The sequence below is a fragment of the Somniosus microcephalus genome, unplaced genomic scaffold (assembly GCF_052327205.1).
Source record: "Somniosus microcephalus isolate GS21.2 unplaced genomic scaffold, FLI_Smic_1.0 unresolved_chr2, whole genome shotgun sequence".
NCBI lineage: Eukaryota > Metazoa > Chordata > Chondrichthyes > Squaliformes > Somniosidae > Somniosus > Somniosus microcephalus.
The window spans coordinates 3,221,771-3,249,769 of NW_028225180.1; the positions used below are offsets into that span (position 1 = coordinate 3,221,771).

Sequence of the window (27,999 nt, forward strand, 5' to 3'; positions counted from 1 at the left end):
ATTTTCTGATCAATGGCGATCATTCGGATTTTGATGGTAGAGGATTTGGTGATTGAAATGCCAATCACTGTCAAGGTTAGACTATGTATTGTTGGAGATCGTCATCGTCTGGCGCTTGTCAGAAGCGAATTTATCCTTAATGACACCAGGGATGAGGGATATCAGTTATGTGGAGAGACTGGAGAAGCTGGGAATGCTCTCCTTGGAGCATAGAAGTTTAGGGGGAGATTGAATAGAAGTGCTAAAAATGTTGAGGGTTTTGATACGGTAATTAAGGAGAAACGTTTACCACTGGCTGACTTGTCATTACTAAAAGAACGAACCTTGAACACGCTATATGGTAACGTGGAATTAACTCCCTGAAAGGCGGGTGGAAGCAGATTCAATAGGCTCAGTCGGTAGCAAACTCGCCTCTGACTCAGAAGGTTGTAGGTTCAAGGCCCTTTCCAGCAACGTGAGTACAAACATCTAGGCTGCCACTCCAGTGCAGTAGTTATGAAGCACTGCACTGCAAGAGGGGCCACACTGAGGGAGCTGTGAAATGTCGGAGGCTCAGTAGTGAGTGAGCGCTGTAGTGTCCGAGAGACAGTACTGAGGGACCACTGCACGGTCAGAGGGTCAGCACTGAGGGGGCGCTTCAGAGTCCATGGGGGAGTACTGAGGGAATTCTGCACTCTAGGAGTGTCATTACTGAGGCAGAGCTGAAATATCCGAGGGTCAGTACTGAGGGTGCGCTGAAATGTCGGAGAGTCAGTACTGGGGGAGCGCTGCACTGTCAGAGGGTCAGCACTGGGGGAGCGCTGCACTGTTGGAGGGTCAGTACTGAAGGAGCGCTGCATTGTTGGAGGGTCAGCACTGAGGGGGTGCTGCACTCTCAGAGTGGCAGTAGTGAGGGACCACTGAACTGTCGGAGGGCCAGTACTGAGGGAATGCTATACATTCGGTGCAGCTGTACTGAGCGATCGCTGCACTTTCGAAGGGGCAGTGCTGAAGGGGGACTGTATTGTTGAAGGGGTAATACTGAGCGAGCGCTGCACTTTCGGAGGGGCAGTGCTGAGGGAGCACTGTATTGTCGAATGAGTAAAATTGAGCGAGCGGTTCATTTTCGAAGGTGTAGTATTGAGGTAACGCTGCACTCTCCGTGGTACATTACTGTGGGAGTACTGTTTTGTCGAAGGGCTAAAACTGAGCGGTTGCTGCACTGTCGGAGGTGCAGTGTTGAGGGAATGCTGCACTGTCGGAGGGGCATTAATGAGGGAGCACTGTCTTGTCAGAGTGGCTGTCTTTCGGATGCGACGTCAATTTGAGGCCCTGTCTGCTCTCTCTCTCAGGTGGATGTAAATGATCCCAGGGCACCATTTGAAGAAGAGCAGCGGAATTATCCCCAGTGTTCTGGCCAATAATTATCTCAATCAACATCTCTAATGACCTGATCGTTATTGTAATGCTGTCTGTGGGAACTTGCTGTGCACAAAATGGCTGTCGTGTTTCCTACAGTACAACACTGACTTCAGTTCAAAAGTGCTTCTTTGGCTGTAAAGTGCTTTGGGTCATCATAAGGTCGATAAAGGCGCTCTATAAATGCAAGGCTTTATTTCTTAATAGTAACTTTCAAAAGGTAATTCGATATATGCTTGTAAAGAAAAAAAAATGAGGGCTATGGGGAAACGGTTACGTTTTTCATTTCCTTTCGCGAAAGGATATGACACCTTTCAAATAATCTGATCTGTTGGTTATGGGATCGTACCAATCTGTGTAATTTCAACCCACAGAGCACGATGGGAGTAACAAATGACACGATGCATGGTGGTATCGGTGTGAAAGCGAGACTTATTCTCCACAAATATTTTGCAGTGGTCAATCCTAACAATATCATCATAGACACATGCATATGCGATAGGTAGATTGGTGAGTACGAGGTAAAGCAGGCTATTGTCCCCTGTTGATTCTCCCACCACCTGCTGTATATTCAGTCTGGCAACTTTGCTTCCGGGCTCGGATAAATATGGTGCTTCCGAGCCACTCTTTGTTATGGACATTTAAGTCTCCCCTTCCCCACCCAGAGACTATATTTTGTGTTCTTTCTCTTCTCGTTGCTCACATCAACTGGTGTTCAGCATGAAGATGTGCTGATTCACCAGCTGAATGAGGGCGGTAGGTGGTGACCAGCCGGAATTTACCTTGCCCATGTCTGATTGGAAGCAATGGGACTTTATTATGTCCTTAGGTAATGTTGAGGCGGCGCAAGATCTCTCCCAAACGATTGTATACCGCTGCGCCCCCACCACTGGTGAGTTTGTCCTGCCGGTGGAACAGGATATACACTGGGAGGGAGGAGTCTGGAATGTTGACTGATAGTTATGATTCTGTGACTATGATTGTGCGATAATTCACTGTTTGCAGAGCGTATCATGGAGTATTGAGACAGTTATAGGTTACTTATCTCATGGGTTTATCTTTTAAGCGTTTTCCTTTGATGCCTTGGTGTTAAACCTTTGCTCGTTTTATTATTTTCTCCTCCTCTGCAAAGCAGCATTTTAAGATTGGCTGGTTGAGGTCAATCATTAGAAACACCTTGTTGTTCTTGTTCTAGATTTACTGGACTGAGGCGGGGACATGTAAATTTGGCGGCCCTGGGAATGAAATTCCTGGTGTGAGGCGGGAGCAGTGTTATCTAGGCAGACCTGGGAATGAAATTCCTGGACTGTGGCAGCAGCAGTGTAATCTGGGTGGCGGTGGGACTTAAATTCCTGGATTGAGGCGGGAGCAGTGTAACCTAGGCGGCCCTCGGTATAAAATTCCTGGATTGAGGCAGGAACAGTTTAATCGAGGCGGTGCTGAGAATTAAATTCCTGAACTGAGGATCGGTGACATGTTATGCAGGCGCTCACATTTAATTTAAGTCTGTGTACAATAATGTGAGCTAGATTGTGATGAGGAGAATTGTTGTGGTGAGTATGGATCAATGAGTCTATTTGTTCAATGAATGTGATTAAAGCTAGTTACAGTGAGGCCTAATGATGTCAATTGCGGATTTCCCCCTGCTCTAAATAAGTAGCACCCTTCACTGTGTGACCTCACACAATCAGCGCGTTGCCTCCAAAAAAAACCCACCAGCCTCTCACAGAAGGGATGCCTTGAGTTCTAGGATCGTTAGGGAAAGTCATCTTGGACAGTGGCGCTTAGCAAGAATACTTTGGACTAACAACAGGAAATGTTGAAAACACTAAGCAGGTCAGGCAGCATCTGTGGAGAGGGAAAGAGTTAACGTTTCAGGTCTGTGACCCTTCGTCAGAACTGAAACATTTTAGAGCTGGAACAGATTCTAAGCAGGTTCCGGGGCAGGAAAATTCGGGAGGGGTGGAGAAAAGAACAAAAGTGTCTTTCTGTGATAGGGTGGAAGGCAGGAGTTGTTAAATGTTGCAAAAGGAGATGGGAGAAATATCAAAAGCAGCTGCCTGAAAAAAGTAGGGACCGAGGACATGGTTCTAAATTGCGGAACTCAATGTTGAGTCCAGAATGCTGTAAAGTGCCTAATAGGAATATAAAGTGCTGTTCCTCGAGCTTAAATTGAGTGCCGTTGGAACATTGTAAGAAGCCGAGTACAGAGAGGGCAGAGTGGGAGGTGAACAGAGAATTAAAGTGGAAGGAGACCAGAAGCTTGGGGTCAAGCTTACAGACTGAACGGAAGTGTTCGCATAGCCATCACCCAATCTGCATTCTGTTTCTGAACAGTGTATTAGATACCGTATTGTGAGCAGCGAATACAGTATAGTAAATTGCAAGAAGTACAAGTAAATCGCTATTTCAACTGGAAGGAGTGTTTGGGGCCCTGGACAGTGGGAAGGGAGAAGGGAAAAAGGCAGGTGTTGCATCTCCTGCACTTGCACGGGAAGGATGCGGGGATGGGAGGGGCTGTTGGGGGTGATTAAGAAGTGGACCAGGGTATTGTGGAGGGAGCGTTTCCTTCGGAATGCTGAAAGGGAAGGGGAGGATATACAAAAGTTTTACTATCCCCTTCTCGCTGCTCTTAATGTTCCTATTAAGTATCTATGTCCAGTTATTAATTCTATGAAACACAGTCTATAGAGCAGTAGTGATACCCGCCCTCCTGAATGCCTCAGGGACATGGACCATGTAAAGCAGGCACCTCAAACCAATGGAGAATTACAACCAATGCTGCATCAGCCAGATCCTGCAAATCCATTGGCAGGATCTGTGCGCCAATGTCAGGGTTCCAGCTCAGGCGAACATCTCCAGCATTGAATTATTGACCACAGCAATCAGCTCCGATGGATGGGCCATATTGTCCGCATGCCCGATACAAGACTCCCAAAACAAGAGCTCTACTCGGACCTCCGAAACAACAAGTGAGCCCCAGGTGGGCAGAGGAAACACTTCAAGGACACCCTCAAATCCTCCTTGAAAATGTGCAACATCCAGACCATCATTTGGAAATCCCTGGTCCAACACCGCACAAAGTGGAGTCAGAGTGTGAAAGGCTTAGAGGGTGCAGAATTCTTAAAGTGCATCCAGGAGAGCTTATTGAGCCAGCATGTAGAAAGTCCTACAAGAGAGGGGGCGGTACTGGACCTAATTCTAGGGAATGTGGCCGGGGAAGTGGTAGAAGTGTTAGTAGGTGAGCACTTTGTTGACAGTGACCATAATTCGGTGAGATTTAAGGTAGTCATGGAAAAGGAAAGTGACGGACCGGAAATAAAAGTTCTAAATTGGGGGAAGGCTGATTTTAATATGATAAGGCTGGATCTGGCCAAAGTGGACTGGGAACAGCTACTTGTAGGAAAATCCATATCGGAGCAATGGGAGTCTTTCAGAAAGGAAATTGAGAGAGTACAATGGCAACATGTTCCCGTATTGGTCAAGGGTGGGACCACCAAGCCCAGGGAACCTTGGATGTCAACGGATATGCGAGAATGGATTAGGAAAGAAGGGGGACTTTTGGCAGATACAAAGGACTAAAGACAGCGGAAGCCCTAGAGGAGTATAAAAAGTGCAGGGGGATATTTAAAAAAGAAATTAGAAGAGCGAGGAGGGGCCATGAATTAACACTGGTGAGCAAAATAAAGGAAAATTCTAAGATTTTTATAAGTATATTAAGGGCAAGAGGTTAACTAGGAAAAGAGTAGGGCTCATTAGGGACCAAAGTGGCAATCTGTGTGTGGAGCCAGAAGATGTAGGTGGGGTTTTAAATGATTTTTTAGCATCTTTGTTCACTGTGGAGAAGGACGATGTAGACATAGAGATCGGGCAGGGGGACTGTGATATACTTGAACGTATTAGCATCGAGAGGGAGGGGGTACTACCGGTTTTAGGAGGCTTAAAAGTGGATAAATCCCTGTGCCGGGACGAGATGTATCCCAGGCTGCTGTGTGAGGCAAAGGAGGAGATTGCATGGGCTCTGCCAAAAAATTTCAGAACCTCTCTGTCTACAGGGGATGTGCCAGAGGACTGGAGAACAGCTAACGCAGTACCATTATTCAAGAAGGGTAGTGGGGATAAACCAGGGAATTGCAGGCCAGTGAGACTTACATCAGTGGTAGGGATATTATTGGAAAAAATTCTGAGGGACAGAATTCGCCTCCACTTGGAGAGGCAAGGATTTATCAGGAATTGTCACCATGGCTTTGTCAAGGGAAGATCATGTCTGACTAATTTGATTGGAATTTTTCGAGGGGGTGACTGGGTGTGTGGATGAGAGTAGTGCAAGTGGATGTGGTAAGGCTTTCAATAAAGTCCCACATAGGAGACTGGTCAAGAAGATAGTATAAAAGGGGCGGGACTAGTGCTTGTGCACGGAGTGCTGTGCATTGAGTGCTGCTAGAGTTTGGTAAGAGGGAGAAAAGTCATTTAAGTGTATTTTGTGAATTTTTGTGTTAAAAAGTTAATTATTTGAAGTGTGTTTAATTTTTAAGTGTATATTAAACTGTTAGGGAGTTTAAACCGGAAGTAGAATCCGGGTATAAAAGGGGCAGGACTAGTGCTTGTGCACGAAGTGCTGTGCATTGAGTGCTCCTAGAGTTTGGTAAGAGGGAGAGTTCGGGCAAGTGGCAGGTGAGGGTGTGTTTTTTGTTCTGTTTTGTTCCCCACTCCCCAGGCTTAGACAGGACTGCGGAAGCAGAGCAGCGAGATGAGTCAACCAAACAGGCCCCACAGACAGTATTCAAGGAGGAGGTTGGTGATCAGCTGGTTGGTTGGTTTTCTTCCTGCTCTTTTATTCCTTTAAGTTGGTAAGTCCCATTGAATAGTGGTGTAAAATATCATCTGCATCGGGTCAGAGGGTCTTCATAATTAATAATAATAAATTTAATTAATTACATAGATATGGGTGAACAGGTGATGTGTCACTGTTGCGAAATCTGGGAGCTGGTGGACCCCATTGAGGCTCGCGGTGATTAATTTTGCTATAAGTGTTTGCTAATAGAGGAACTCAACCACCATGTTAAAGAGCTTGAGACCGAGCTTCAGACACTACGACACATCAGGGAGGGGGAGAAGTTCCTGGACTCTATGTTTCAGGAGGTGGTCACACCTATGAAATTAATTACTGCAGATGTAGTCCGTGGTCAGGGACAGGAAGGTGTGACTACAAGTGAGGAAGGTACAGGGATCCAGGATGTAGTGTTGAAGGAGACGCAGCCCTTGCTCTTGTCAAGCAGGATCGAGGTTTTTACTTCCTGTGAGGGCGGGAGAGGGGACTGCAGGGAGGATGAGCAACCAGGTCACAGCACCGTGATACAGGGGGCCATGCAAGTGGAGGGAGTAAACAGAAATGTTGTAGTGGTAGGGGATAGAATCATTAGGGGGATAGATAGGGTTCTCTGCAGTCAAGAGCGGGAGTCCCGAAGGTGCCAGGGTTAAGGACATCTCTTCTGGGCTGGAAAGAAACTTGGATTGGGAGGGGGAGGATCCAGTTGTCGTGGTCCATGTTGGTGCAAACGACGTAGATAGGACAAGCAAGACGGTTCTGTTAAAGGAGTATGAGCAGCTAGGGTTCAAATTAAAAAACAGAACCTCAAGGGGAATAATCTCTGGGTTATTACCTGAGCCACAAGCGAATTTGGCTAGGATAAATAAAATTAAATAGTTAAATGCGTGGCTTAAAGACTGGTGTGGGAGAAATGGGTTTTGCTTCTTGGGACACTGGCACCAGTACTGGGACAGGAGGGAGCTGTTCCGTTAGGAGCGACTCCACTTGGCCAGTGCTGGGACTAGTGTCCTGGCGAATCATATATCTAGGGCTGTAGAGAGGGCTTTAAACTAATTAGTGGGGGGGGGGGGAGGTTTCTAGAGATCAAAAAATAGAAATGACAACGGAGAAGGTCAGAGACTTAGGTAGCAGTGGGGGAATTAAAAAAACAGAACGTGTCAGGAAGGGACAGAAGGTATGGAGTAAAATGTAAAGTACTAAAAGGGGACAAAACAGGAACTAAATGTTACAAAACATATTTGAATGTTCTTTATCTGAATGCACGTAGCATTCGTAACAAAATGAAAGAGTTAACGGCACAAATAACGACATATGGGTATGATTTTGTGGCCATTACAGAAACATGGCTGCAGGGTGACCATGACTGGTAATTAAACATACCAGGTTATTTAACAATCAGGAAGGACAGGCAGGAAGGGAGGGGAGGTGGGTGGCTATGTTAATAAAGGAAGGAATCACTATAATACAGAGAAATGATATTGGGTCAAAGGAGCAGGATAGTGAAACAGTTTGGGTGGAGATAAGGAATAATAAGAGGAAAAAACACTTGTGTGTCTGGTCTATAGGCCTCCGAACAGTTGCAACTCTGTTGGATGGAGTATTAATCAGGAAATAGTTGAGGCTTGTGAGAAGGGAACAGCTATAATTATGGGGGATTTTAATTATCATATTAACTGGACAAATCAAATTGGGCAGGGCTGCCATGAGGATGAGTTCATTGAGTGTATTAGGGAAGGGTTTCTTGGGCAGTATGTAACTGAACCGACCAGGGGGCAAGCAACCTTAGATTTTGTCCTGTGTAATGAGACAGGATTAATTTAAAATGTCCGAGTAAAGGATCCCCTTGGAATGAGAGATCATAACATGGTTGAATTCCGTATTCAATTAGAGGGTGAGAAGGTTGGATCTCAAACAAGTGTGCTGAGCTTGAATAAAGGAGACTATGAAGGTATGAGAGCGGAATTGATAAGAGTGGACTGGGAAAATAGATTAAAGGGTAAGATGGTACATGATCAGTGGTGTACATTTAAGGACTTATTGTACAACTTCCAAAAAATATATATTTCACTGAGGAAAAAAGGGTGTAAAAGAAAAGAGAGCCATCCATGGCTAAGTGAAGTGATTAAGGATAGTATCAGAGTAAAAACAAGGGCATATAAGGTAGCCAAATCTAGTGGGAGGATAGAAGATGGGGAAGTCTTTAAAAGACAGCAAAAAATAACGAAAAGATTAATTAAGAAAGGGAAGACAGATTATGAAAGTAAATTAGCAAAAAATATAAAAGCAGACAGCAAAAGTTTCTATAGTTAAAAAAAAATGAAAAAGGGTGACTAAAGTAAATGTTGGTCCCTTAGAGGATGAGACCGGGAAATTAATGGTGGGAAACATGGAGATGGCAAAAACGCTGAACAAGTATGTTGTATCTGCCTTTACGGTAGAGGACACTAAGAATATCCCAACACTGGACAAACAGGGGACTCGAGGGTGCAGGAGTTAAATACGATAAAATCACTAAGGAAGTCGTACTTGGTAAAATAATGGGACTCAAGGTGGATAATCCCCTGGACCTGATGGCTTGCATCCTAGGGTCTTGAGGGAAGTGGCGGTAGGGATTGTGGATGCATTGGTAATAATTTTCCAAAACTCCCTGGACTCAGCAAAGGTCCCGGCAGATTGGAAAACTGCTAATGTAACACCCTTATTTAAAAAGGGTAGTAGGCAGAAGGCTGGAAACTATCGACCTGTTAGCCTAACATCTGTGGTTGGTAAAATGTTAGAGTCCATTATTAAGGAGACAGTAACGGGACATTTGAACAAACATAATTTAATAGGACAAACTCAGCATGGTTTCATGAAGGGGAAGTCATGTTTGACAAATTTGCTTGAGTTTTTTGAGGAAGTAACATAAAGGGTGGATAAAGGGGAACCAGTGGATGTAGTGTATTTAGACTTCCAAAAGGCATTTGACAAGGTGCCACACAAAATATTATTGCTCAAGATAAAAAATCACGGGATTGGGGGTAATATTCTGGCGTGGGTGGAGGTTTGGGTCTCTAACAGAAAGCAGAGAGTTGGGATAAATGGTTCGTTCTCAGACTGGCAACCAGTAACTAGTGGTGTTCCGCAGGGGTCAGTGCTGGGTCCCCAACTCTTTACATCCAAGTGTAACATATCAAAATTTGCAGATGATACAAAGACGGGACATAAAGTAATGAGTGAGGAGGACATAAAAAACCTGCAAAGGGACATTGACAGGCTAAGTAAGTGGGCAGAGATTTGGCAGATGGAATACAATACTGGAAAGTGTGAGGCTTTGCACTTTGGCAGGAAAAATCATAGAGCAATTTATTATCTTAATGGCAAGAAACTGGAAAGTACTGTAGTACAAAGGGATCTGGGGGTCCTGGTGCACGAAACTCAAAAGGTTAGTATGCAGGTGCAGCAAGTGATCAAGAAGGCCAATGGAATGTTGGCTTTTATTGCTAGGGGGATAGAATATAAAAACAGGGATGTATTGCTGCAGTTGTACAAAGTATTGGTGAGACCGCACCTGGAATACTGCGTACAGTTTTGGTGTCCATACTTAAGAATAGATATAATTGCTCTCGAGTCAGCACAAAGAAGGTTCACTCGGTTAATCCCGGGGATGAGGTGGTTTTCATATGAGGAGAGGTTGAGTAGATTGGGACTCTACTCATTGGAGTTCAGAAGAATGAGAGGCGATCCTGTTGAAACATCTAAGATTGTGAAGGGGCTTGATCGGGTGGATGCGGTGAGGATGTTCCCAAAAGTGGGTGAAACTAGAAGTAGGGGGCATAATCTGAGAATAAGGGGCTGCTCTTTCAAAACTGAGATGAGGAGAAACTTCTTCACTGAGAGGGTGGTGGGTTTCTGGAATTTGCTGCCTCAGAAAGCGGTGGAAGCTATATCATTAAATAAATTCAAAACAGAAATAGATAGTATCCTAGAAGTAAAGGGAATTAAGGGTTACGGGGAGCGGGCAGGAAATTGGACATGAGTGTCGGTTCGGAATGGTCATGGCCTTGTGGGCAGTGGAGTGGGCCCATGGGCCATGTAGCCTGGTTCTGCTCCTACTGTGTTCTAATTCTGTGTTAGATATCAGGAGATGGTTTTATTCCTGTTCTTGGCTGGGGTGGAGATCGCCTTTACAGAAGGTAAGTACTGTAGAAAATAAAGGGACAGAGTGATCTCCTCGATGAGTTTCGATCGCCTAGATGGGTCGGATTGGAATTTCCCAGATTTTTTTCTCCCAAATTGCCATTGGGTGTTTTATCTGGTTTTTCGCCTCTCCCGGGAGATCACATGGGCTAGGGTGGATGGAGAGTGATAGAAGATTTGAGGTTAGGATCAGATCAGCCATAATCTTATTGAATGGTGGAGCAGGCTCGAGGGGCCGATTGACCTACTCCTGCTCCTATTTTTTATGTTCTAAGGTAAGAGTCCATGGGATCCAGGGTGCCTTGGCACATTGGATCCAAAACTGGCTTAGTGTCAGAAGGCAGAGGGTGATGGTGGAAGGTTGTTTTTGTGACTGGAAGCCTGTGTCCAGTGGGGTACCGCAGGGATCGGTGCTGGGTCCCTTGCTGTTTGTGGTCTAAATTAATGATTTGGATGTGAATGTAAAAGGTATGATCAGTAAGTTCGCAGATGACACGAACATTGTTGGGGTGGTAAATAGCGAGGAGGGTAGCCTCAGTCTGCAGGACGATATAGATGGGTTGGTTAGGAGGGGGGAACAGTGGCAAATGGAATTTAACCCTGAAAAGTGTGAGGTGATGCATTTTGTAGGGACTAACAAGGCAAGGGAATACACAATGGAAGGTAAGACCCTAGGAAAGACAGAGGATCAGAGGGACCTTGGAGTGCATGTACATAGATCCCTGAAGGCAGAAGAACAGGTGGATAAGGTGGTTACAAAGGCATGTGAGATACTTGCCTGCATTAGCCGAGGCTTCGAATATAAGAGCAGGGAGGTTGTGATGGAGCTTAACAAAACGCTGGTTAGGCCACAGCTGGAATACTGTGTGCAGTTCTGGTCGCCACACTGTAGGAAGGATGTGATTGATTTGGAGAGGGTGCAGAGGAAATTCACCAGGATGTTACCTGGGCTGGAGCGCTTCAGCTATGAAGAAAGACTTGACAGGCTGGGGTTGTTTTCCTTGGAGCAGAGAAGGCTGGGGGGGGGGGGACCTGATTGAGGTGTACAAAATTATGATGGGCATAGATACGGTAGATAGAAATGAACTTTATCCCTTCGTAGAGGGGTCAATAACAAAGCGGCATAGATTCAAGGTAAGGGGCAGGAGGTTTAGAGGGGATTTGGGGAAGAACTTTTACACCCAGTGGGTGGTTGGAATCTGGAACTTGCTGCCTGATGGGTGGTAGAGGCAGGAACCCTCACATCATTCAAGAAGCATTTCGATGAGCACTTGAAATACCATAGCATACAAGGCTACGGACCAAATGCTGGAAAATGGGATAAATTAGACAGAGCTTGATGGCCGGCGCGGACGCGATGGGCCGAAGGGCCTCTTTCTGTGGTGTATAACTCTACGACTCTATGACTCTATCTATGAGAAGCATCCAGGAAGGTGCTGAACACCATGAGTCTCTTCGCCGGGAGTAAGCAGAAGCCAAGCGCAGGCAGCGCAAGGAGCGCACATCAAGCCATGCACCCCGCCTACATGCCCCTTCAACCACCGTCTGCCCTACCTGTGACAGAGACTGTAGGTTGTAATTAGACTCATCAGTCACCTGTGAACTCATTTTTAGTGTGCGAGCAAGTCATTCTCGGTTCCGAAGGACTGCCTAAGAAGAGAAACCAGGTTACACTGCAATATGATTCTTGTTACTTCTGTTATTAATGGTATTCTGTGTTTCAAGATGTTGAATCTTTGTTAATGCAAGAGTTGTTGTTTAAAAAGCCCACCACATCCTCGCTGCTGTTGGTGTTCCTGGTAAGTCTCTGTATCAAGCTACGAATTCAATAAATCATGTTTAACTGTATTACTGTTCTTATAATTTCCTCTCCCCACACCCTGTCGCTACTTTTGGTGTCCCTGGTAAGTCTCTGTATCCAGCTATTCATTCTGTAAATCATGTTTATCTGTATTTCTCTCCAAGCCATTCCCCATCCCATCCGCACTGAATTCGGCTATTTATTCTGAAGGTGATGCAGTGTTAACAAGATTCAATTGTTCTATATTCAACTCAAGAAAATATATAGGACGAGACTATTTGCTTAACGAATTCCATTCTGCAATCTACACTGAACTATTGTAACAGATCAGAGGAACATTGTCTTTGTGAGGAGAATGTTCACCGAATGACAACAAATCATCGACCTGAAACTTGATCTCTCTCTCTCTCCAAAGCTGCTGCCTGACCTGCTGAATATTTAAAATATTTTCTGTTCTTATTTCAGATTTCCAGCATCCGCAGTAATTTGCTTTTGTTTTCACCTAATGCTCGTCCTGGTTACTGACACAGTCACAGGAACAAATCATGGCAGATCACACCCATATCTTTAAATGTCTGAAATATCCGCGAATAACTCATTGCAGTCAATGTCTCCTTTCCCACCATCTCCAGTTCTGCATTAGTGGCACTGCTTCTGATGGCTAGAACAGGATTATAAGGATAAATTCTCAAAACACGTTCACTCAGCCATATTTCAATGCGTTTATTTCCAATCTTTGTTTTGAATTAACAATTGGATCCCATGTCCGCCTGTCACAGTTCAGTGGATCTCTCAGTGAGACCCAGAGTGATTCTCTGTTGCCTCCTGCTGCACTGCAGGATAAACAATCCCAGCTGATTGTAACTGAAGTACTGAGGATAAGAAACTCCTTTCATATTTCCTGGATTAAAATTACCTGCACAACTTGGTAACCAACAGGTGAAAAAGTACAAGGATAAATCTCTTCAAATTGAGTTCAAATACTTCACAAAGGTTTCGCCAGGTCGTTGCCTGTGTGATAAATCACGTGACTATGGTGCTAATAAATGCATTTAGTGGGCTATTACCTGGTCAATTATAACTATTTATTTTAATTCAGAATCCATTCCTTACAATGTTATATGGAAAATCTTCCTTTCAATGAGCTACAATTTGTGTCACAGTGTTATACAGCACAGAACGAGCCCCTCTGGCCCATTGTATCTGCACCGGCCATCAAGCGCTATCTATTCTAATCCCAATTCCCAGCACTTGGTCCGCAGCCTTGTATGCTATGGTGTTTCAAGTGCGCATCTAAATGCTTCATGAATGTTGTGAGGTTTCCTGCCTCTACCGCCCTTTCAGACACTGAGTTGCAGATTCCAACCACCCTCTGGGTGTAAAAGCGTTTCCACAATTCCCCTCCAAACCTCCTGCCTCTTACCTTGAAACTGTGCCCGCTGGTTTTTGACACCTCTACTATGGGGAAAAGTTCCTTTCTATCTAACCTATCTATGCCCCTCACAATTTTTGTACACCTCAATCAGGTCCCCCCGCAGCCTTCTCTGCTCTAAAGAAAAAAACCCAAGCCTGTCCAGTCTCTCTTCAGAGCTCAAACGTTCCAGCCCAGGTAACATCCTAGTGACTCTGCTCTGCAACCTCTCGAATGCAATCACATCCTTCCTATTTCAGCGAACCGAGGGCCGACCAGTGCGGACCTGTGAGGAAGCACCTGAGGACAATTCAAATACCGGCGGCAGTTGGGGAGAGGCAGCTGATTCAGTGAACCGAGGCCCGACCAGAGCGGACCTGCGAGGAAGCACCTGAGGATAATTCAAATACCGGCGGCATTTGGGGAGAGGCAGCTGATTCAGCGAACCGAGGCCCGACCAGAGCGGACCTGCAAGGAAGCACCTGAGGAGAATTCAAATACTGGCAGCAGTTGCGGAGAGGCGGCTGATTCAGCGAACCGAGGCCCGTCCAGAGCGGACCTGCGAGGAAGCACCTGAGGATAATTCAAATACCGGCGGCATTTGGGGAGAGGCAGCTGATTCAGCGAACCGAAGCCCGACCAGAGCGGACCTGCGAGGAAGCACCTGAGGAGAATTCAAATACTGGCAGCAGTTGCGGAGAGGCGGCTGATTCAGCGAACCGAGGCCCGACCAGAGCGGACTTGCGAGGAAGCACCTGAGGAGAATCAAATAGCGGCGGCAGTTGAGGAGAGGCGGCTGATTCAGCGAACCGAGGTCCGACCAGAGCGGACCTGCGAGGAAGCACCTGAGGATAATTCAAATACCGGCGGCATTTGGGGAGAGGCAGCTGATTCAGCGGACCGAGGTCCGACCAGAGCGGACCTGCGAGGAAGCACCTGAGGAGAATTCAAATACCAGCGGCAGTTGGGGAGAGGCAGCTGATTCAGCGAACCGAGGCCCGACCAGAGCGGACCTGCGAGGAAGCACCTGAGGAGAATTCAAATACTGGCAGCAGTTGCGGAGAGGCGGCTGATTCAACGAACCGAGGCCCGTCCAGAGCGGACCTGCGAGGAAGCACCTGAGGATAATTCAAATACCGGCGGCATTTGGGGAGAGGCAGCTGATTCAGCGAACCGAGGCCCGACCAGAGCGGACCTGCGAGGAAGCACCTGAGGAGAATTCAAATACTGGCAGCAGTTGCGGAGAGGCGGCTGATTCAGCGAACCGAGGCCCGACCAGAGCGGACTTGCGAGGAAGCACCTGAGGAGAATCAAATAGCGGCGGCAGTTGAGGAGAGGCGGCTGATTCAGCGAACCGAGGTCCGACCAGAGCGGACCTGCGAGGAAGCACCTGAGGATAATTCAAATACCGGCGGCATTTGGGGAGAGGCAGCTGATTCAGCGGACCGAGGTCCGACCAGAACGGACCTGCGAGGAAGCACCTGAGGAGAATTCAAATACTGGCGGCAGTTGGGGAGAGGTGGCTGATTCAGCGAACCGAGTCCCAACAAGAGCGGACCTGCGAGGAAGCACCTGAGGAGAATTCAAATAGCGGTGGCTGTTGGGGAGAGGCAGCTGATTCAGCGAACCGAGGCCCGACCAGAGCGGACCTGCGAGGAAGCACCTGAGGAAAATCAAATAGCGGCGGCAGTTGGGGAGAGGCGGCTGATTCAGCGAGGTGAGGCGGACCAATTTAACAGCAGAGGAGAGATGTAAAAAGTAATCCAAGTGTGACGGCACCAGGAAGCAGGTAAGTGATTGGTTGGATTGGTTGGCGAGTATTTCTTTCTTTCTCCTTTTCATTACAAGCTTAAATTCTGCGGGGGGTTTTTCTGGGGTCTCTGTGGTGTAGTGGGGACAGTTGGAAAACCATTTAACTGGTGTAATTAGAGGGATTGATTTAATTTAAATCCAATTAATTAAAGGGGATAATAGCATCTATAATCGGGCAATAAATATTTTAAATGAATTGCACACAATGGAGCAGGTGATGTGTTACTGTTGCGAGATGTGGGAGCCTGTGGACCCCATTGAGGCTAACGGTGATTACTTCTGTGACAAGTGTCTGCTGCTGCAGGATCTCCAGCTCCGTGTTGATGAGCTGGAGTCTGAGCTTCAGACACTGCGACACATCAGGGAGGGGGAGAAGTACCTGGACTCTGTGTATCAGGAGGTTGTCACACCTGTGAAGTTAATTAATTCAGATGTAGCCCATGGTCAGGGACAGGACGGAGTGACATTAGTAGCGAGGCAGTTACGGGGAACCAGGAGGTGTTGTTGGAGGAGCGACAGCCCTTGCTCTTGTCCAACAGGTTCGAGGTTCTTACTCACTGTGGGGATGGGAGCAGGGAATGCAGGGAGGATGAGCAACCTGGCCACAGCACTGTCGAACAAGGGGCCATTCAAGAGGGGGGAGTAAATAGAAATGTTGTAGTGGTAGGGGATAGTATTATCAGCGGGATAGATAGAGTTCTCTGCAGCCAAGAGCGAGAGTCCCGTAGGCTGTGTTGCCTACCCTCTGCCAGGGTTAAGGACAACTCCTCTGGGCTGGAAAGAAACTTGCAGTGGGAGGGGGTGGATCCAGTCGTCGTGGTCCATGCTGGTTCAAACGATGTAAATAGGAATAGGAAGCCAGTTCTGTTAAAGGAGTATGAGCAGCTAGGGGTCAAACTAAAAAACACAACCTCAAGGTTAATAATCTCTGGATTATTACCTGAGCCACGAGCGAATTTGGCTAGGACAAATAAAATTAGAGAGTTAAATGCGTGGCTGAAAGACTGGTGTGTGAGAAATGGGTTTTGCTTCCAGGGACAATGGCGCCAGTACTGGGGCAGGAGGGAGCTGTTCCATTGGGACGGGCTTCACTTGGCCTGTGCTGGGACTAGAGTCCTGGCGCATCATATAACTAGGGCTGCAGAGAGGGCTTTAAACTAACTAGTGGGGAGGAGGTTCCTAGAGAGCAAATAATAAAAATGACAACAGAGAAGGTCATAGAATTAGGTAGCAGTGGGAAAATTAAAAACCAGAGCGTGTCAGGAAGGGATAGAAGGTATGGAGTAAAAGGTAAAGTAATAAAAAGGGCAAAAGCAGGAACTAAGTGTCACAAAACATATTTGAAAGTTCTCTATCTGAATGCCCGTAGCATTCGTAACAAAATAGATGAGTTAATGGCAGAAATAACTACATATGGGTATGATCTTGTGGCCATTACAGAAACATGTCTGCAGGGTGACAATGCCTGGGAATTAAACATACCAGGTTATTTAACGATCAGGAAGGACAGGCAGGAATGAAGGGGAGGTGGGGTGGCTATGTTAATAAAGGAAGGAATCACTGTAATACAGAGAAATGATATTGGGTCAAAAGATCAGGATAATGAGTTTGGGTGGAGATAAGGAATAATAAGGGGAAAAAAAAAATTGTGGGCATTGTCTATAGGCCTCCGAACAGTTGCAACTCGGTTGGACGGAGTATCAATCAGGAAATCGTTGAGGCTTGTAATAAGGGAACATCTATAATTATGGGGGATTTTAACTATCATATTAATTGGGCAAATCAAATTGGGCAGGGCTGCCTTGAGGATGAGTTCATTGAGTGTATTAGGGATGGGTTTCTTGAGCAGTATGTAACTGAACCGACCAGGGGGCAAGCAAGCTTAGATCTGGTCCTGTGTAACGAGACAGGATTAATTAAAAATGTCCTAGTAAAGGATCCCCTTGGAATGAGCGACCATAACATGGTTGAATTCCATATTCAATTAGAGGGTGAGAAGGTTGGATCTCAAACAAGCGTGCTAAGCTTGAATAAAGGAGACTATGAAGGTATGAGAGCGGAATTGAGTAGAGTGGATTGGGAAAATAGATTAAAGGGTAAGACGATATATGATCAGTGGTGTACATTTAAGGAGTTATTTTACAACTTCCAAAAAATATATATTCCACTGAGAAGAAAAGGGTGTAAAAGAAAAGACAGCCATCCGTGGCTATGTAAAGAAATTAAGGATAGTTTTCGACGAAAAACAAGGGCAAATAAGGTAGCCAAATCTAGTGGGAGGATAGAGGATTGGGAAAACTTTAAAAGACAGCAAAAAATAACAAATAGATTGATTAAGAAAGGGAAGATAGTTTATGAAATAAATTGGCAAAAAATATACAAACAGATAGTAAGAGTTTTTATAGTTATATAAAATGAAAAAGGGTGGCTAAAGTAAATGTTCGTCCCTTAGAGGATGAGACAGGGAAGTTAATGGTGGGAAATATGGAGATGGCAAAAACACTGAATGAATATTTTGTATCAGTCTTTACAGTAGAGGACACTAAGAATATCCCAACACTGGACAAACAGGGGGCTATAGGGGGGGAGGAGATAAACACGATCAAAATCACCATGGAAGTGGTGCTCGGTAAAATAATGGGACTCAAGGCGGATAAATCACCTGGACCTGAGGGCTTACATCCTAGGGTCTTGAGCGAAGTGGCGGTATGGATTGTGGATGCAAAGGTAATAATTTTCCAAAACTCCCTGGACTCAGCAAATGTCCCGGCAGACTGGAAAACTGCTAATGTAACACCCTTATTTAAAAAGGGCAGTAGACAGAAGGCTGGAAACTATAGACCGGTTAGCCTAATATCTGTGGTTGGTAAAATTTTGGAGTCCATTATTAAGGAGACAGTAACAGGACATTTGGATAATCATAATTTAATAGGACAAAGTCAGCATGGTTTTATGAAGGGGAAGTCATGTTTGACAAATTTGCTGGAGTTCTTTGAGGAAGTAACATATAGGGTGGATAAAGGGGAACCAGTGAACGTAGTGTATTTAGACTTCCAAAAGGCATTTGACAAGGTGCCACACAAAAGATTATTGCTTAAGATAAAAAAAAACCGGATTGGGGTAATATTCTGGCATGGATAGAGGATTGGCTATCTAACAGAAGGCAGAGAGTTGGGATAAATGGTTCATTCTCAGACTGGCAATCAGTAACTAGTGGTTTTCCGCAGGGATCAGTGCTGGGTCCCCAACTCTTTACAATCTATATTAACGATTTGGAGGAGGGGACCGAGTGTAACATATCAAGGTTTGCAGATGATACTAAGATGGGAGGGAAAGTAGTGAGTGAGGAGGACATAAAAAACCTGCAAGTGGACATAGACAGGCTAAGTAAGTGGGCAGAGATTTGGCAGATGGAATACAATATTGGAAAATGTGAGGTTATGCACTTTGGCAGGAAAAATCGTAGAGCAAGTTATTATTAATGGCAAGAAACTTTGAAGCACTGAAGTACAAAGGGATCTGGGGGTCCTGGTGCACGAAACTCAAAATGTTAGTATACAGGTGCAGCAAGTGATTAAGAAGGCCAATGGAATGTTGGCTTTCATTGCTAGGGGGATAGAATATAAAAATAGGGAGGTATTGCTTCAGTTGTACAAGGTATTGGTGAGACCGCACCTGGAATACTGCATACAGTTCTGGTGTCCATACTTAAGAAAAGACATACTTGCTCTCGAGTCAGTACAAAGAAGGTTCCCTCGGTTATTCCCAGGGATGAGGGGATGAACATATGAGGAGTGGTTGAGTAGATTGGGACTCTACTCATTGGAGTTCAGAAGCATGAGAGGCGATCTTATTGAAACATATAAGATTGTGAAGGGGTTGGATCGGGTGGATGCGGGGAGGATGTTCCCGATGATGGGTGAAACTAGAACTAGGGGGCATAGTCTTAGAATAAGGGGCTGCTCTTTCAAAACTGAGATGAGGAGGAATTACTTCACTCACAGGGTGGTAGGCCCATGGAATATGCTGCCCCAAAAAGCTGTAGAAGCTGCATCTTTACATAAATTTATTATAGAAATAGACAGTTTCCTAGAAGTAAAGGGAATTAAGGGTTACGGGGAGCGGGCAGGAATTTGGACATGAGTCTAGGTTCGGATCGGTCATGGCCCTGTGGTTAGCGGAGCGGGCCCAGGGGCCGTGTAGCCTGATCCTGCTCCTATTTCGTGTGTCTAATTCTGTTAGTTTCAGGAGATAGTTCTGTGATAGAGATTGGCTGTTAGGATCAGATCAGCCATGATCTTACTGAATGGCGGAGCAGGCTCGAGGGGCCGATTGGCCTACTCCTGCTCCTATTTCTTATGTTCTTATGTTTTTATGTATAGTTTGGCGACGAGAACTGCACACAGTATTCCAGCTGTGGCCTAACTAGCGTTTTATACAATTCCATCATAAACTCCCTGCTCTTATATTTTATGCTGCGGGTAATGAATGCAAGTATCCCATATGCCCTCTTAACCAACTTATCTACCTTTCCTGCTGCCTTCAGGGATCTATGTACATGCACGCCAAGGTCCCTCTGATCCTCTGTCCTTCCTAGGGTCCTACCATTCATTGTGTATTCCCTTGCCTTGTTAGTCCTCCCAAAATGAAACACCTCACAATTTTCAGGTTTAAAATCAATTTGCCAGTGTTCTGCCCGTCTGATCAACCCGTCTATGTCGTCCTCGAGACTAAGGCTTCCCTCCTCGCTAATTACCGCTCTACCAATTTTCCTGACTTCTGCGAACTTACTGGTAATACCTCCTACATTCATATCTAAAGCATTAATGTACACTACAAACAGCAAAGGACCCAGCACCGAATCCTGCAGTACACCACTGGACACAGGCTTCCAGCCACAAAAACAACAATCGGTGATCACCCTCTGCCTCCTGCCACAAAGCCAATTTCGGATCCATTGTGCTAAATTGACCTGGATCCCATGGGCTCTTACCTTCTTGACGAGTCTCCCATGCGGGACATTGTCAAAAGCCTTACTGAATTCCATGTAGATTTCATCAATAGCACAACCCTCATCCACACATCTAGTCACTCCCTCGAAAAATTCAATCAAATTGTTTAGACATGATCTCCCGCTGACAATGCAATGCTGGCAATCCTTGATTAATTATTGCCTCTCCAAGTGGAGACTAATTCTTTCCCTCAGAATATTATCCAATAAATTCCCAACCACTGACGTTAGCCTCATTGGCCTATAATTCTCTGGTTTAACCCTACTACCCTTCTTGAACAATGGTATTCCGTCATCTGTCCTCCATTTCATTGGCAGCTCCCCTGTGGCGAGAGAGGTTCTGAAAATTTGTATCAGAGCCCCTGCAATCTTCTCCCTTGCCTCACAAAGAAGGCTGGGATACATTGCATCTGGGACTTGTAGTGTCCGTGTGTTGATAAAGACACTGAAGACAGAAGTTGGTTCATAGGTATTTACTAAGCAAAGTCTAGGGGGGGGGTTTCTAAAGGATATACACAATACACAGGCTTATATAGCCCACGTGGCAATTACCAGCATTATGCACACCTGGGGCTCTTAAAGGCACATACACCACAATTCCTCCCCTTTTAGCTAACCAGTACATCATATTTTAAGTAATTATTAATTACATGTTATATGCAAAATAATATTCATTGATGTAATTAATTTATTATAAGTTAGTCTCTCAGGAGGCTTCCTGACTCGGTCCGGATAATGCCTCGGGGGTGTAGTAGTTTCTGGTCGTGTAGTAGGTTCTTCTGGCAAGGCTGATTCGGCTTGAATGCCAGTGTCGGGTTTTTCGGGTTCCAGTATCACCGGATCGGAGGTAGATATGGGTATCTCTACTTCATCGTTAGATGTATAGAGTGGTGGTGTAGGTTGTCCCTTTTCGGATGACTTTATGATTTGGTCATCATGGCGCCTTATTATGCTTTCTCCGATGTCCACGGTATACATTAGTGGTCGTAGTCGTGTGCAGATAGTTCCAGGCTGCCATTTCTCGGTACGGTAGTCCCGAGCCAAAACCTGTTGACCTATCTAGAAGGTTCTAGTTGGCCTTTCATTCATGCCTTGAAACTGCCGGTTCTCCACGTCACTTCTGATGTTGGGCTTGACCAAATCCAGCCGGCATCTTAGGTTTCTATGGAAGAACATAATGGCGGGAGTTTGGTTGGTAACTGTATGTGTTGCATTCCTGTATGCGAATAAGAAGTTATCCACCTTGTGCTGAAGTTTTATGTCTTCATTACCCATGGCCTTTATGGCCTTCTTGAAGGTCTGGACAAACCTTTCAGCCAATCCATTGGTGGCGGGATGGTATGGGGCGGACGTGTAGTGCTTAACCCCATTGATTTTTAAGAACTTTCTGAATTCTTCGGACACAAATTGCGGTCCATTATCAGAACAGATCTGTTCTGGTAGCCCATTCCTGGCAAATATGGTCCTTAATACTGTGATGGTTTTTTCCGTGGTGGTGGTGGACATCTTTATTACCTCCGGCCACTTGGAGTGTGCATCAACCGCGATTAAGAACATTGAGTCCATAAATGGACCGGCAAAGTCGATGTGTACCCTTTGCCAAGAAGATGAGGGCCACTCCCATGGATGTAGAGGGGCTTGTGGTGGATTGTTTTGGACCTTCTGGCATCCTAGGCAGCTCTTGGTCATTTCTTCGATGTCTCCATCGATACCTGGCCACCATACAAACGCCCTGGCTAGGTTCTTCATTTTCACTCCACCCAGATGCCCCTCGTGAAGCTCCTTTAGCACTTTATCCTGGAGTTTGGGTGGAATCACCACTCTGGTTCCACACATCAAGGTTCCTCGGCACACTGACAGCTGTTCTCTTCTTTGCGAGAATGCTGGCAACAGTGGTTCGCCATGTGCTGCCCATCCCTTCACTGTTAAATCGTAGACCCGTGAGAGCGTCAGGTCATTTCTTGTCTCCCTTTCAATTGCAGAATTTGTCACTGGTAGACATTCCACTATGGTAGAGTGGAATATCTCTACTGGGTCTACTGTAGGTGCCTCTTCTATCGTTGGAACAGTAGGTGCGATAAACCGTCAGCATTCCCATGCTGTTTTGACGCTTTGTATTCTATGTTGTATTGGTGTGCCCCTAGAAAAAGGGACCACCGCTGTAGCCTTTGTGCTGTCATAATGGGAACACCCTTTTTAGGGTTGAATATGGAGATGAGGGGTTGTTGGTCAGTCAACAAGGTAAATTTTTGTCCGTGTAGGTAATGGTTGAATTTCTTTACTCCCCATACCAGGCTGAGTGCTTGGCTGTCGATTTGGGCATAGTTACGCTCAGCTGAGTGCAATGAGCGTGACGCAAAAGCTATCGGCCGTTCCGAGCCATCAGGGAATTTATGCGATAATACTGCTCCTATGCCGTAAGGGGATGCATCGCACGCCAGTCTGATTGGCAGTAATGGATTGTAATGAGCCAAAATTCTTTGGATGTGATTAAGTCTTTGCATTTATGGAAGGCATTTTTGCAGTCTTCGTTCCATTTCCAAATTACTCCTGTTTGCAGCAGTTCATTAAGAGGGTGTAGAAGAGTTGATAGGTTCGGTAAAAATTTATGATAGTAATTTATTAATCCCAGGAACGACCTTAATTGTGAAACATTTTCAGGTGCTGGGGCTTTTATGACCGCCTCAATTTTTTCAGGTGACTTATGCAACCCTTCCTTATTTATTATGTGGCCACAATATGATATTTGATTTCGGAAAAATTCGCACTTGGTGCGATTTGCTCGTAGGCCCCGTTTTCTCAGCCTAGTGAACACCTGCTCTAAATTGGCAAGGTGCTCGTTGTCGTTTTCTCCTATTACAAGGATGTCGTCTAGGTAGCATTGAGTCCCCGGAATCCCTTGGAGGACTTGCTCCATAGCTCTTTGCCAGATAGCTGGAGCGGATGCTACTCCGTAAACCAGTCGATTGTACTGGTACAGACCTTTGTGTTTATTTATCGTGAGATATTTTTTAGAGGCCTCTTCAACCTCCATCTGTAGGTATGCCTGTGCCAAGTCAATTTTGGTGAAACGTTTCCCTCCGGATAGTGAGGCGAAAATATTTTCTATCCTCAGAAGAGCACACTGTACTGTGTGAAGGACCGGGTTTACAGTCACCTTGAAATCTCCACAGATGCGAATTTTTCTCTGTTCTTCAGATCCATCACCCTTCAATGCTTTCTTCATGACTGGGACGATGGGTGTTGCCCACTCGCTCCAATCTATTTTAGATAATACGCCTGCCTTTTCCAAATTCTCCAGCTCTGCTTCGACTGCTGGACGAATTGCGTATGGCACCGGTCTTGCCTTAAAGAACTTGGGAATTGCTGCATCTTCCACTTTTATTGAGGCGGTGATGCCTTTCAAGGTTCCTAGTTTCTCTTGAAACACTTCCTTGGCGTTGGCCAAGATGTCTTTTAATCGTTCAGGTATGACGTCATCGTCATTTTTTTCCTTACTGGTCACCGTCAGTGCCTGAATGGAGTGCCAGTCTAAACGTATTTTTCTGATGCATTCACGTCCCAACAGCGGTGGACCACCATCTTGTAGAACGTATAAATACAACTTCTGTATTTCCTTGCCGTTGTATACAACGGGCACCCTTATTTTTCCTTTGGGGTATACTTTCTGCCGCGTATATGTTTTCAAGATAATGGATGTGTCCTTTAAAGGTATATGCAGAAATAGCCGCTCGTAATCCCGTCGATTTATGACGGTCAGAGCTGATCCTGTATCTAGCTCCATTTTAACTGGGGACCCCGCTATTGTGAGGGTAACCCAAATGGTCTGGTAATCTTCTTTGGCAATGACATTATGTAATTTGAGAGAGCTTAGTCTCTTGTTCCCAGAGTCGCAATCGCTCTTCTGGTCCGCGGAGCCACTGTCCATCATCATTTGTAACTTTCTGTGCTTTTCCTTATTGATTCTTTCCCGTTAGTGGATTTTTTATTTACAGATCGGCACACACGTGGAATGTGTCCCATCTTTCCGCATCGCCTGCATGCTTTTTCCCTGAACCAGCAGTCCCTCTGGTCATGGGTGGATCTGCCGCAGCGATAACATCTCTCGAAACCCCGTTTCATTTCATGGGTGCCGAAGTCCTGTGGCCTTTGCGGTATCTTTGCAGCTCCTATTGCACTGAAAGCCTTGTCCAGTGTAAAATCTTTCTCAGAAGATACCTTTTTTTGTATTTCTACACTTAGGGGATCGCAGATGAATTTGTCTCGCAGAGAATCTGCCAGTCCTGCCTCGAATTGGCAGTGTAGGGTATCAACAATCTCCTCAAAATTCTTGTCCATCGGTTCGGCTGGAGTGATTAAGTTTCGCAACAGCTTGTATGTCTTTGCGGCCATTAGATCAAGAAGCAGTGAAGCTTTTTTTCATCTTCTATTCCATTTGCGGTGCAATATACCTCCACTCTTTCCACATATGTGGTCCAATCCTCTATCTCGTTATCAAAACATCAATATTGCCAAAATTAGGCTCTCTTTCGCTATCAAAAGCATCAATATTGCCAGACTTAGGCATTTCAGAAAAGATATGGTGCTTCCCGCGCTTTTTTTTTCTTTTCTGTAGCAAAGGTATGGCGCTTTCCGTGCTTTCCCGCCGCTGCTGCCGATAACAACGCTTTTTACTGCAGTTTGCGTTCTCTTTATTTTTAATTTACTGTTGGAGACTCGTTTCCGCCGGAGCTCTGAATGCTGACCTGCTTGCCGCGCCGGCCGTCTCCCGAGTGCTCCCTCCCAGTCCGTTATTGCTTGCCTCCGATTTCGCTGCCTGTCTCAGCTGTAGAGCCCGCCGCTGGAGCCCAAGCCTGACCCCCAGGAAGGATTAGCGCAGTACCTGCCACCAGCTTGGCCAGCTGGTGAAACCACAGCTTTTCTCACTTCCTTGAGTCTTCTGGACGCCGGAGGAATCGATGTCCTTGAGGTGCTGCCGAATTGCCGGTAAGTCCGTTTCCACTTCATCGCCACTGTAGTGTCCGTGTGTTGATAAAGACACTGAAGACAGGAATTGGTTCATAGGTATTTACGAAGCAAAGTCTGGGGGGGGTTTCTAAAGGATATACACAATACACAGGCTTATGTAGCCCAAGTGGCAATTACCGGCATTACGCACACCTGGGGCTCTTAAAGGCACATACACCACAGGCCTGGTGTTTTATCCAAATTTATGCCCGCTACAACTGCTGTTACCTACTCCCTCTCAATGCTAATTTGTTCAAGTTTATCACAATCCCCCTGCCTGATCTCTGTGCCTACATCCTCCTTCTCTATAGTGAACACAGATGCAAAATATTAATATAAAACCTCACCTGCACCTTCCGGCTCTGCACACAGGCTGCCACGTTGGTCCCTAATGGCACGTACTCTTTCCCTGGTTATCTCTGTTGCCCTTAATATACTTACAAAACACCTTGTGGTTATCCTTTATTTTGCCCGCTGTTTTTTCATGCCCCCACTTCGGTCTCCTAATTTCTTTCTTATATAATCCGCTGCACTTTCTATACTGCTCTAGGGCTTCCACATGTTTTTAGTAGTTTGTATCTGCCAAAAGCCTCCCTTTCTTTCCCTAATCCATTCTTGTATATCCCATGTCATCCAGGCTTCCCTGGACTTGTTGGTTCCAGCCTTGACCTTTATGGGAACATGTTGGCGCTGTATTCTCTCTATTTGCTTTCTGAATGACTCCCACTGCTCCGATGTGGATTTTCCTACAAGTCCACTTTATCCAGATGCTGCATTATCGTGTTAAAATCGGCCTTCCCCCAATTTAGAACTTTTATTTCCAGTCCATCTTTGTCCTTTTCCATGACTACCTTAAATCTCACCAAATTATTATCACTGTATTATGTGTATTTAAAGAAAACTGTAGAAAGCACAATCTTTAACACACTTCTTACAGCCAGTTATCTTTATAACTGCAGTGCACTTGTATTTATTTTCCTTGTCATTTCATATTACAGCCTTACATTTCAAATACAATTGGCTTTAATTAATGCACGCCAAGATTGCAGTTTCTGTATTTCACCGTTGCATTCATTTTCAGTCCCAAACATAATGGATGTTCTAACGAGGAGCAGGAATCCAAGCGGGATTTCCCCCTCCCTAACATAAAGGGCAATGAAGCGAATTGCACCGCTCCAAAAGCTGACTGATCCCGGGACACAAAGGCTTCCTGCGAGGTTTTGGTCCTTTGTGTCCCTGGTACCTCGGGCAGTACTTTTGTCTGCTGGGCTGAAGGTAGATCTAGCATTTAATCACACATTGATCTAACATCTGTTATTTTCCTGTTGTATTTGGCCCGATTTCATTGATTGATTCTTCAATGTATTCCCGATTATTTTTACAATTAACCCTGTATTCAGCTCTGCGGGTAATAGAAATAGATTATATCATTGAATGTCGCTAATGAGTTGCAGATTTCTCCTCGAATTCCTTCAAACTGCTGCTCTTGCTCCCAGCCTGATGTATAATTTCCCTGTTTATTTCCCCTCCCAGCCTGATGTATACGTTCCCTGTTTATTTCCCCTCCCAGCCTGATGTATAATTTCCCTGTTTATTTCCCCTCCCAGCCTGATGTATAATGTCTCTGGTTATTTCTCTTCCTCACAGTGAACTTAGTGACGATTATGATCCTGTCTCGGGGAAGGTGTGGTCTCTCCAAATGTGTCACTCGCTACCTGCTGGCAATGGCAGCGGCTGATCTACTGGTCGTTCTCCTCGACCTGATACTGAGGCACATTCCGATTGTTTATTTGGAACATTTTCGTTTCGTGCGGTCCATCCCCATGTGTAATATCCATGCCGTCCTGCTTTATGCAGCCACAGACTGTTCTGTCTGGTTCACTGTCACTTTCACCTTTGATCGATTTGTGGCCATTTGCCACCAGAAGCTGAAAACTAAATATTGCACCAAGAAAACGGCAGCTGTGATTCTGGGAACAGTGACTGTGCTGAGCGGTTCAAAGAACATTTTCTGGTATTTTATGTTCACAGGTTGGTATGGTCTTTGGAACATGCCTTGGTTTTGTGATGTAACAAAAGATGTTTTGAATTCACCGGTCTGGGGAGCAATCGAGCTCCTTCATTATATTCTCACACCGGGGGTCCCATTTGTTGTGATTCTGCTGCTCAATGCTCTCACCGTCAGACACATTTTAGTGTCCAGCAGAGCCCGCAGGAGACTCCGGGGTCCCAGCAGTGGGGAGAGTCCCAGAGACCCAGAGATGGAGAGCCGCAGGAAATCCATCATTTTACTGCTTGTTATCTCAGGCAATTTTATCCTGTTATGGGCAGTGTTTGTGGTGGTTTATATATGGAGCCGAATAGGCTCTATCAGGACTGTGTCTGTAAATGCACCTCTTTATTTACAGGAATTGGGATTGATGCTGCAGATGCTGAGTTGCTGCACAAACACTGGGATTTATGCCGTGACCCAAACTAAGTTCAGAGAGCAGTTGAAGAATGTGGGGAAATATCCCTTTACCGTGATTGTAAAATTCATTAAAGGATGA

The 27,999-nt window shown here is 45.5% G+C and overlaps 1 protein-coding gene across 1 annotated transcript; it reads left to right on the forward strand.

Annotated features, from left to right (window-relative positions):
• Positions 1-12: 12 nt before the first annotated feature.
• On the forward strand, positions 13-27,999 carry LOC147092041 (putative G protein-coupled receptor 139). Its single transcript, XM_085976413.1, has 3 exons — positions 13-75; positions 2,064-2,154; positions 27,098-27,999. The coding sequence occupies exons 1-3, from the start codon at positions 13-15 to the stop codon at positions 27,997-27,999; spliced, it is 1,056 nt and encodes a 351-aa protein (XP_085832539.1).